This window comes from Octopus bimaculoides, chromosome 1 (genome assembly GCF_046866305.1).
Source record: "Octopus bimaculoides isolate indiv1 chromosome 1, ASM4686630v1, whole genome shotgun sequence".
NCBI classification, from domain to species: Eukaryota; Metazoa; Mollusca; class Cephalopoda; order Octopoda; family Octopodidae; genus Octopus; species Octopus bimaculoides.
In genome coordinates, this window is record NC_142928.1 from 170,610,441 (window position 1) to 170,622,940 (window position 12,500).

The window sequence follows — 12,500 nt, forward strand, 5'->3', positions numbered from 1 at the left end:
TATATATATATATATATATATATGTATATACATATATATACAAGGTATATATATACATATATAAAAAGTGTATATATATACATGTATATACAAAGTGTGCATATAAACATACGCATACATATATATATATATATATATATATATATATATTCCAGCTATGTATATATATATTTATATATATGTATATAAAAGATATTATATATATATACATATATACACAAGTTGTATATATATATATATATAATTTATACACAAATACATTGGTGTATTGAAGTATACACAAATATTTTAATATAATACCAGGACATACAGTAAATTGTTGTCATAAAATGGTATATATATATATATATATATATATATATATATATATATATATATATATATATATATATATATATATATATATATATATGTATATATACATATACAGATATATGCTATTAAACGTTGTGTATATATATATATGTTTGCAAGGTGTATAAATATATATCCATGTTTTGCAATCAACTTGCTACCAAGGGTGTGATTCTGCGCATAATACTCGTATAGTCTGACATTTATTAAGGGAGTGCAAAAGGAAGTATATATATATATATATATATATATATATATATATATATATATATATATAGACAGTATATGTACACCTCAAATATATGGAAAAATGATGTAGACGTTTAGTTCGCAACAGTAAACATATTTTGCTGATACACAAAATTATGCATATGTACATGGGTTAAAACATTCATATTGAAACACACAACAAAATACATGCAAAGTGAACCTACATGCACACATGTGCAGATACATACACACCTATTGACATACACAAAACATATATATCTGTCAACTTACTTAACATTATACATAGATGCATACAAATAAATACATACATACATGGCCAGCAATTTGCCTAACTTCAAATTAAAGAAACTTGCTAAGAAAAAAGTCCAAAGAACAGATATACAATTTACGCACATACTCTCGTTCATGCTCTCGTACATAAATGCATTATGAATTCATAGAATTGAATATTCAACTCTATTTTTGTTATCTAAATTCAATGATGGATCTTTGTTTCTTAGTTAGAATCTAGACCCTTCTTTAAAGGAAAAAAAAAATCTATAGATTTAAAAACAGTGAAGGCATACGTAATTACGAGCTTACACGCCCCCGTGTATACAAATTTATTGTACATCAACAGACATTAAAAGCATAAGAATTATACATTCTGCCAGTAATATAAGGCTTTGAAAAATTTCCGCATTTTACAGGAAATGTATTCGTAGACATGTGTGTTTTGGAAAGATTATTTGCAGATGAAACATCTAGTTTCAAACGGTCATTTAATGTAAATGAAATGTATCACATTCAAAGCTAACCTAGAAAAAAAACGCAAAGAAAAAAAAAATTTTTGGATAAAATAGAAAATTTAATAACGGTTTATATTGAAACATATTATCTATCTAGTCGAGTAAATGAAAATAAATGTAAAATTATGTAGACGTGGCATATGAAGAAAGTATCATTTTATCAAACATTTTACTGAATATTAAATACTCATTATTATTTTAGATGTTTTATACAATATTATAAAGGATTCATATACATGGGAAGAAAACAAAACAAAAATAAAACAGATAATCGTAGAATTTATGTAAGCAGGAATCTACCGAGCATTTTTAGATATACATGTGAACATATGTATGCAATATGTAATACTTAATATGTGCATATATTCATGTCCGCACATCTGCATAATCCATATGCCTACACACACAAACAACCACACACACACACACACACACACACACACACACACACACACACACACACACACACAGATGCACACACAAAACACACTCACACACACGCACAAAGGTACAGACACAGACACACCTTCGCACGTGCAGACTCACACACATATCTTAGTATTTGCCTGCATGTGAACACTTCTGAAATGTATGTATAATGATACATATATATATATAAATACGCAATATATAATAAGCGTGTATACGTATATTATATATACATACATACATACATATATATATATATATATATATATATATATATATATATATATATATATATATATATATATATATACACATATATACATGTATATGTATATATATATATGTACGCATACACAAACACGTACATACTTATGTGTATTGAGATAGGTCGTATAAAAGACGTGGATATTTGTATTTAAATCCCACATGCGTATATCATATATTGTAATTGTAGAAAAGCATAATATAGAATATCCATGTGAACATTATTAAACTTGTCACAGCAGAAATGATGTTCTGCAAAATCGTATTCAGCGGTAGATAATGGTTAATCCAAACTTACATAATTAACTATATATTGTGTATAAACTTACTTAAACACACAATATCACACATGTATTTTGGAAGTAATTGTATAAATAAATATATAAACACACACATATTCATTTGTTTATAAACAGTCATGTGCAGATATAAAAGTGGTGACGGGAAAATATAATTATAATAAGAATACATCATAGTGATTTTAATATGCATATACATACAGGCATTCATACATATATACATATGTACATACGCACGCATATGTACAATGAATAAATATATAACTAGCAACACATATATGCATGAGAAAATATGAATGTGTCAAATACATACATACACGCACATACACACACGCATATAGATATATACACGTGCGTGTATTAATTAAGATACATGTGAATAGTTACACATGTACGTTTATGAAGATATGAATATGGTTATAAATATATATATATATATATATATATATATATATATATATATATATATATATATATATATATATATATATATATATATATACATATACATATACATATACATATACATATACATATGTATATCCATGTGTGTATACATGCGTGTGCATGTATATGTGCGTGATTATAAATAAAAGAATATGTGATATAATTTGTAAAATATTACATGCTGTGATTTCTTTTCATGCTGTACTATACAGGAATGAAACTGTGCACAGGATTTTAGAGTAATGTGAAAATAAATAGAAAGAAAAACACGAAGAAAATAATTTTGAACACCACATAAATATAAAAGGCTGTTTCGAGTTTGATCGATATTCTGAATCCAGCAAATCTCTTTGCATCTATTAATATATGCAAAAGCTTAGCAAGCATCAAAGTTACTTGTATCCTTATATATTACAGTGAAGTGCTTATCCGGCGTATGTTTGTGTCTAGAAAACATATTGACTAATTGTACATTAAAACATTGGCTTTCATAGCTGTATTCAAAAGAGCATTGAAAATTGATATTATTACAGTACGCATAATGGTTTGTAACATAAGGAGAATGCCACAAATGTTTCGGTAGGAAACAGTAGAGTAAGAGTGGTATTTAACTAATTAACAATTGGAAAATCAAGAATAGTTTTATGTTTTGTTTATAATTTTTTTCTGAATGTAGACTTTCAAAAATCACTTGTCGAGATCAAAATTCTTGCCTTTGGAAAATATCTTTTTAGGAATTGATTTTCTCCACTTTGTAAAGATAAGGATTCTCTTGATGATGATGTAGTGGTGGTGATAATGATGATGATAATGACAACACCGATGGTGATGATGATGATGATGATGATGATGATGATGATGATGATGATGATGATGATGATGAAGATGATAATGGTTATGACGATGGTCCAACTGCTGGTAATCATAACCATCATTGTGAATATATGGGGCAACACTAAGTGATTTAAATCAGTTTCAGAAACTTTCTCAGTGGCAATGACATTGGTTTTGACGAGTGATTGAGAGTTCTATTTTAAAACTTTACAAGCATTTTTTGTTTATCACTAGGCTTAAAAAGAATTGGTTATTGAGCGTTGTTCATGTTTGCTGGCATTTTCACAAGCTAATATTTATTAAGTCTCACGCCAAATCCATTTCTCTGAAGCATGATAATTATGACCCACTAGGACAATAACCCTCACATTCGACCAAATTATTCCGTGGCGGCTTAGATATACTGGATCAAATCTAAACAGTGCTATATATATATATATATATATATATATATATATATATATATATATATATATATATATATATATAATATATATATATATATATATATATATATATATATATATATATATATATATATATATATATGTATATATATATCAACAGATGATACAGCCTGTATTAATTTAATTGACATGAAACTTACAAATTGGTGAAATAATTATGAGATTTTAATTAATTCAAATTATTTCTGTGAATTACAGAAAGACTTATGGTCAATTTCGGTCAAATTTTAAGTAATTAAAATGGATTAATAGATTATGGGCAATGGTCAGAGTTTATACCTTACTCCCAAAATTAGATTTACTCCTCACTACTTTCTCAAATTGTAGTTTTTAATTGATTTAGAGGATGATTCGGTGGAATTTACCATGGTCTTCCTTCAAAAATATTTCATTATACAGTCATGTGCATTATGTTTGCATTATGAATGTATGTAGCACGAATATTGCTGTATTATCTTTGAATAATGTCTCTCCAAACTGCATTAGTTTCCTTACCTACTTTTTTTGCGAACTATTACTTTTAACCATCTTATAGAACTGAATCGAATTCATGTTGATGTAGATTATAACCTTATTTTCTTGACTTATCTAAATGATGAAATAAATTTGGTCGAGTTGTTTATATTTCATATGAGAGATATTAACACAGATATGAACACATGATAAATGAATGCACTCCTGTCTCTCTTTCATAAATGTTTAAAATTTTCACTAAAGTACGGGCTTTTGGGTTGTTAGTTAGATGAAAACAGTAGTAAAAAGTTACATGTTGAAGTTTAGAAAAATTTTGCATATTTTTACTATTCCACGATTGCATTTGCGAAACACCTATCAGATTGCTCTAGCTTTTAAAGATTGTTATTTAGTAGTTTAGTAATATAAAAAAGTCAACCAATGTGTTTTAATATAAATCTCAATTTATAGTCGTCGTAGCGAAATTGGTTTGTCTATATAACTGCTTTCTCTCACCATTATAAAAACAAGATTACATTCGATGTAATGTACTTTGCGTCTCTATACCGTACACAGAATTTATTTTTCAGCCACATCCTTCTTATTGTTTGTTCTTGTTTGGAAGCCACGGAACCACTCTGATCGAAGAAGAGTATGCTGAAAGGCGCTCCACCAGTGACAGTTTCGCATTTTGTTCATCAGGGGCTTTCTCGTCTAATGTGCCTGTTTATTTTGAAGTTAGTGTCGTGATATTTGATGGTTATTTGTTTTGTCTTATTAGAAGCTCTCTTGTCGATATGTTTGACTGGTTGCATTTGTACGTGTTTTATTAGAATATTCCAGGAGCACTCCACGTGTTTGACTGTCCACGTAGGAATATAAAACCTTAATGGAATATTTTGTGTTGATTTGATACAAGATACTTTCCCAAAATGAGATATAATTGCCATTTTGTGTTGTAACTTGAGTGCTTACCTATGAATGCATATATGTAAAATAAATTCAGAAAAAAAGACGAATTAGATGCAAATGATTGGCGTATCTAAAGTTATCGACCATCGTCGTGAAAGAGGAACTAACAACAAAAACACCAATGAACTAAAACAAAAATATACACACGCACATATAAATAGATAGATACATACATTATATATATATATGAGAGAGAGGGAGATAAAAATATAAATAATAAAAAGAACAATAACTAGTAAATATGAATACTATAAGTGAAGCTAGCTGATCACTTACGCAGTCCTTCGTAACTCGGGTATTCACCTAAAGAGGGAGAGAAGACAAAATTCGTTTGATTTGAAAAGGTCATTGACTAACACATGAAAACTATTGATGTCAGCTGCGATGATACTTTGGTATCACGTATATACATGCATACATATAGTAAAAACTGATACACACACATCTATCACTCTATATATTATATATATATATATATATATATATATGTATATATTTATATAAGGGGCATATATATATATAAATATAAATGTATAAATATAAACGTATAATTATATTCTTGGGAATAGAAATTTCCCTTATGAATTTTTTTACACACTGGCTTCTTGATAAAATTCTTGTAAAAAAGTTTTATCCCTTTTTGAATTTACATATGTATATATATATATATATATATATATATATATATATATATATATATATATACCGTCATGGATACAAACACAGAGGCACACGCATACGCACAACAGTTGAATTAAAACGTATGGACTAGATATGTGATACTGTTGACAACTAGCCAAATAAACATCCCTTTTTTTCTCTCGTTATTTTAAAATTTGGTAAACTCCTGTCAATAAATAACATCACAATGAAGCAATAATATACAATGAAAAGAGAAGATACAAAGATAAACATAAACACAAGAAACAGAACACAAAACTAACCAGCAAATACAATAAACATTCATATTGAATTTCATATAAACTGAAGTAAGAGAGAAATAAATTTAGTACATATATATTATTAAAGTAAAAGTACAATGCATAACCCTTCAGCTGTTAAGATCAAACGGTTTAACTGTGTAAATCAATTGTGTTGTTGCTCTCTCCATTTGCCTTCTGTTCAAATATGAGATTTTATTCCTTTGTAGTTAGTTAAATCATTCCTTTTTCTGATGATGATAAATATATCGTTCAGCCATCTCTTGTTCGAGTTCTTAATGTGCAACGTATTGAAGTGATGTGGAATATGTCATATAAACAGACAAATACGTTAAACCTGATTTCCTAGAATATATGTAAATATATACAGACGCACATACATAGTGATATACGTCATCTCATCTACTTAACGAGTCGAAATTCCTGTAACTCACCCACTCTCCTACCCCCCCCTCTCTCTCTCTCTCTCTCTCTCTCTCTCTCTCTTTGTTCCTTCAGACAACGTCCAGAATTGGATTTACTTATAAATAAGTGTATATATTAAAAGATTAAAAGTGCAAGAGCACTCACGTACCTGTAATATATGCAATATGTGATTCTTCAGAAGGTAGATTTTCCATAGTTAAATTCACAAGTTTTCAATTTCAATTTCCTCTTGCTTTTTTTAATTTTTCATAATTATCTATTTGCTTTCCCGTTTAACTATTTCATCTGTGACGAATTACATGTCATTGCTGATATCATAAGAACATTTTATGAGAGGGAAGTAAATTTGGAAACCAATATTTTTTGCCTATTTAGTTGATCCCAGCTATCTTAAAACACATTCCGTCCCTTTCTCTTTTATATCACTCGTATTCTGCCACATTCATACCTTCATTCATTCATTCATTCATTCATTCATTTCTTCCTAGTTTCCTTCCATTCGTTCATTCATTCATTCATTGTTTCTTTCTTTCTTTGACATTGTAGAATGATGATTTGTAAAAAGCCAAGGAACTTTCCTTAAGATGATAGTATCGCTATTTTTGCACATTGTTTTTGAGTACTCGATAGTCTATTTAACTATGTATAATTTCATCTTTTAGAGTTCGTGTGACAAACAAAACAAAAGACGAAGACGGGCTTTTAAACAACAAACAGATGTATTAGTTTTATGCTCAGGAAGTGAGAAAGTCTTTTACGTCTCGAGTGTACGCTCTTCAACAGAAAGGAGCACAGAAATAAGCATAGAGAGAGAGAGAAAGAGAGAGAGAGAGTGAGAGAGAGAGAGAGAGAGAGAGAGAGAGAGAGATAGAGAGAGAAAAGAAAGGTTAGTGGCTAGCGATCAATCATGTCAATATGTTTATATATCTATATTTATATATATATATATATATATATATATATATATATATATATATATATATATATAAAGAGACAAAACATGGACAAGTTCGTTTATATGGCGTGATAACTTTTATTTCATTTTAAAAGCATGTTACGGAAACGTAACCATAAAAATATTTCTTGAAGAAAAAATATTTTTAGACATATCTTTACAGCTGTATCAAAAATTCAGTCATTGGTTAATATCATAATGCATATTACACAAATGCGTAATATTAGAAAACAAACTAGCATGAGCCAGTTTGAAATCAGTGTAAGGCCGAATGCAAAACATTGTCAAATTTCGGTGCCTAGTTTAGACACTAGCATGTATAAACGACATTATATTATAAGCAATAATCATCCAAATGGCAATTGCTAGGTTCTCTGAAATTACAGTTATGCATATATCATGTCAAATTACCATTTGCGTTGCTGTTTTTAATGTCAATATATCCATTCCACTCCATATTATGAAGAATATTACCAATACTATCAATGAAATTATTATTATCATGTTAATATTAACACGAATATGACAACCTTTAATCTCTTTATTGTTAAGACTAATAAATGAAATTATTATTATTATTATTATTATTATTATTAGTAGTAGTAGTAGTAGTAGTAGTGGTAGTAGTAGTAGTAGTAGTGGTGGTGGTGGTAGTAGTAGTAGTAGTAGTAGTAGTAGTAGTAGTAGTGGTGGTGGTGGTAGTAGTAGTAGTAGTAGTAGTAGTAGTAGTAGTAGTGGTGGTGGTAGTAGTAGTAGTAGTAGTAGTAGTAGTAGTAGTAGTAGTAGTAGTAGTAGAGTAGTAGTAATAATAGTAGACACGTTGTTACTGATAATGATAATTCCTTCTAGTTATATTCTTTCACTTGTTTCAGTCATTTGACTGTAGCCATGCTGGAGCACCGACTTTAGTTGAACTAAGCCTAGTACTTATTATATCGGTGTCTTTTGCCGAACTGCTAAGTTACGGGGACGTGAACACACCAACATCGGTTGTCAAGCGATGGTGGGGGACAAACACACACACACATATACGACGGGCTTCTTTCAGTTTCCGTCTACCAAATCCACTTACAAGGCTTTGGTCGGCCCGAGGCTATAGTAGAAGAGGCTTGCTCAAGGTGTCATGCAGTGGGACTGAACACATAGCCATATGGCTGGTAAGCAAGCTTTTTACCATTCAGCCGCTCCTACGTCTAAATATTTAAGTTTTTTTATTTATTTAATTTCAGTTTCAATTTCGCAGGCTGTTGTAACGTGTGATATTGCTTTTGTTTCTAGTGCAGTTAATGCTGACAGTAGTAACGTTAATACCATTACTGTTGTGTCGATTCAAAAGTTTTGCCATATTTTGATAACTCATTTGCTTTATTCGTCAAGTTACATCGAAAACAGCCTAGCATTCAAAGTAGAAGCCATCGTACTACACCGTCCACCTGTCTGCCAGTTCTCTGATACTACGCTGATGCCAATCTTTGTCTTTCGAGGCGAAAAACTTATTCGCTGAAACTTCCAATTCCTCTTCGTTGATGAACCGTCACAAGCGCAGGAAGAGAGCCATGGATCAGAACAAATAATAATCCGAGGGAGATATTTTCCCCCAGTCCTAACGCGCATAAGCAATGGTTAAGCATGGGTGTTTCGTACACAAGGTGATGCTCTGCGTCTGGTGTAATTACGAAGAGATAATTCACTACAAATTCGTTCAGGACCGTCAAACCATCAGTGTCAAACTGTACTCCGAACAACTGAAGCGGATACATATGAGTGTGTAGCAAATATATCCAGCATTTGTTAAAATAAAAACGATCTCTTCTGCAGCTAGGCAACATAAGGACCTATACCCTTTGAAAAATCCGGAATAAATTACAAGAACTTGAGGGAATGGAACTGGTGACACACTCATCATATATTCCAGACCTAGCTCTAATCCATGGCTCACTCTCAGTGGTTGCGACTCTTCATCAAACAAGAGGAGGTGTAAGTCTCACTGAAGGACTTGTTCTCCTCGAAGGATGAGAAGTGGTATTACAATGGGATCAAAGAGGTGGCAGAAATGTGGATTCAGACGGTGCAGCACAATGGCCTCTACTTTGAATATTAAGCTACTTTGTTAAAGTAAATAAGTCACAAGAATATTGCAAACTTTTTTAACACAAGATTATATTACAACGATTCTGCTCAGGGTTACTAGAAATAATGTTAAAAGAGTCTCCAGTGTACGCATCGATTAGGCGCCACTTTCGTATACTAGGTAACGCGATTATAGATCCAAGCTTAGGTGAAGTAGAATAAGAGGAGTAAGAACGTTGCGAAAGGATCTCACAAACGTTGTTGATAGCTTAACTAAACGATTAATCAAACACTCGAGTAGTTAATGGGTTAAATGGGTAATTAATTGACCAATGATAACAAAGAATTGTAAATGAACGAGTGCGAGTGTTTTCATTGGCAGAATGATCTTTCGCCAAAACAACAATTTATATATGTGTGTATGCGTGAGCGTGTGTATGTTATATGTATATATATAAATAATACACAAATGCACTTATATATATATATATATATATATATATATATATATACATATATATATATATATGTGTGTGTGTGTGTGTGTGTGTGTGTGTGTGTGTATAGATAGGTATATCGATATATATATATATATATATATGCACATAGCTACACACACACACACATACACACACACACACACGCATACACACACACACACACATCTTTTGAAAGAGGCAAAGTAATCAATGGCGTAATAGCTGAGTATCACTTTGCAAATAAATGGAAAAAAACATGTTTACAGATAAACAAGAATCTTGAATAGTAAAATATTACATGCTGCAAATTATAAATTAGACGTATCATTGGCACATACTGCTCGTAATCATTTTACATGCTGCATAAATGATCATCCGTTGTTGAGCTTCTGTTAGAATCACATATGCGTGTATATGACTAGTAAATATAAGAGCTCTGTCAACGACTAACCATTTCCGCTAATGATTCTATGAGCAGAATCTTAAGTTATGAGGAGTAACATAAGCTAACCGTACGCCTAAGTTACAATGTTACAATCAAAAATAAATGGTGGTTTATACATATTTGCATATATGTGTACATATGCATATTTGTATGTGTTTGTATGTGTGTATATATATATATATATATATAAACACACACACACATACACACACATATATATACATATATATATATATATATATATATATATATATATATATATATATATATATATATATATATATATATATATATATATAATAATAATATTAGTGACAAAATCCAAAATTACAGGTAAAAAACTCAATTAAAATCAATTTATAAAAAATTAAAATTAAATTGAGCCTTATAGATAAAGTATATATAAAATATATAGTTTTAGGGAAAATAACCAATTTTCAAGAACTCATCGATGAAAATCCACTATCACATATAGAAAAATTAATAATTAAAAGCACAATAAATGAGTATAATATATGGTAAAGTAAATATCATAAGATAAATATAATAAAAAGATTACACGTGTTTCATAACCAATTTTCAAATAGAAAAGAAATTTAAATCGATTAAAATCAATTGAAATTATCGAAAATAAGTTCTATTCAAAAATATAGCTACTCGTCAGATCGTAAGTAGAACAATAATTAGATATATATCAACCAACAATAAGTACCAAATGAATTAATATGAAATACTTATTATATAAAGATAGAAAAATTATTAAAAAAATATCATAATATCAAAATAATAACCATTCAATAATCATCCCTTCATCCATTATAATAACATGTATATTATATACAAAAAACAACTTACATAAATTATCATTGTTTTAAATTATCATTGTTTTAAATACAAGTTGAACGAAGTTTAAGTTTAAAATAATAATGAAGATAAAATTAGTACATATTTAACCGGTGTAATAGTTAAAGCTATACTATTTAAAGCTAAAGACGTTTATTTAATTATAATTAAAGATCAATTGAATGATAGAAAAATACAAGATTATTTATTTCTACAAACGTAATAATAAAAAATATGAATGAAAAAATTATGAATGGAAAAATTATGAATGAAAAAATTAGGAAAGAAAAAAATATTAAGAATAAAAGGTTAAACTTTATATATATATACAAAGTCTTGATTTAAAAAAAAAACTATAACGATATTATAAACTATAAAGATTAATAATTAATCAAATAATATTAATCAAAAATAATCGAAAATATATCAACACTATTCAAATCGAAGTTCTAATATTATGTTGAAATGAAACTATAACTTCTAAATAATTTAGTGTTAAATAAGTTATCTATTAAAAATAATCTATAAAGAACCAAATGAATAGTATAAAAACAAGAATACATATTATTTTCAAATAGTAGAAAATCTTTAGCAAAGTGAAAACAGTACTTATCCAAATTTTTCCGTAAACTTTATTGTGCTTTTAATTATTAATTTTCTATATGTGATAGAGGATTTTCATCGATGAGTTCTTGAAAATTGGTTATTTTCCCTAAAACTATATATATATATATATATATATATATATATATAAACATATATATATATATATGTATAATAAGGGATGACCACTAAGTGGACAT

The 12,500-nt window shown here is 28.9% G+C and overlaps 1 protein-coding gene across 12 annotated transcripts in view; it reads right to left on the bottom strand.

Moving 5' to 3' along the window:
• LOC106870663 (uncharacterized) overlaps positions 1 to 12,500 on the bottom strand; it is a 1,027,926-nt gene that overhangs the window by 160,976 nt on the left and 854,450 nt on the right. For 5 of the 12 annotated variants that reach the window (XM_089362728.1, XM_089362742.1, XM_089362737.1 and 2 more), the window contains one exon: positions 5,815 to 5,841. The exons of the other annotated variants lie outside the window; for them this stretch is intronic. In XM_089362728.1, the coding sequence (XP_089218854.1) occupies positions 5,815 to 5,841 (27 nt within the window). The remainder of the gene's footprint in view (positions 1 to 5,814; positions 5,842 to 12,500) is intronic. 12 annotated transcript variants of the gene reach the window in all.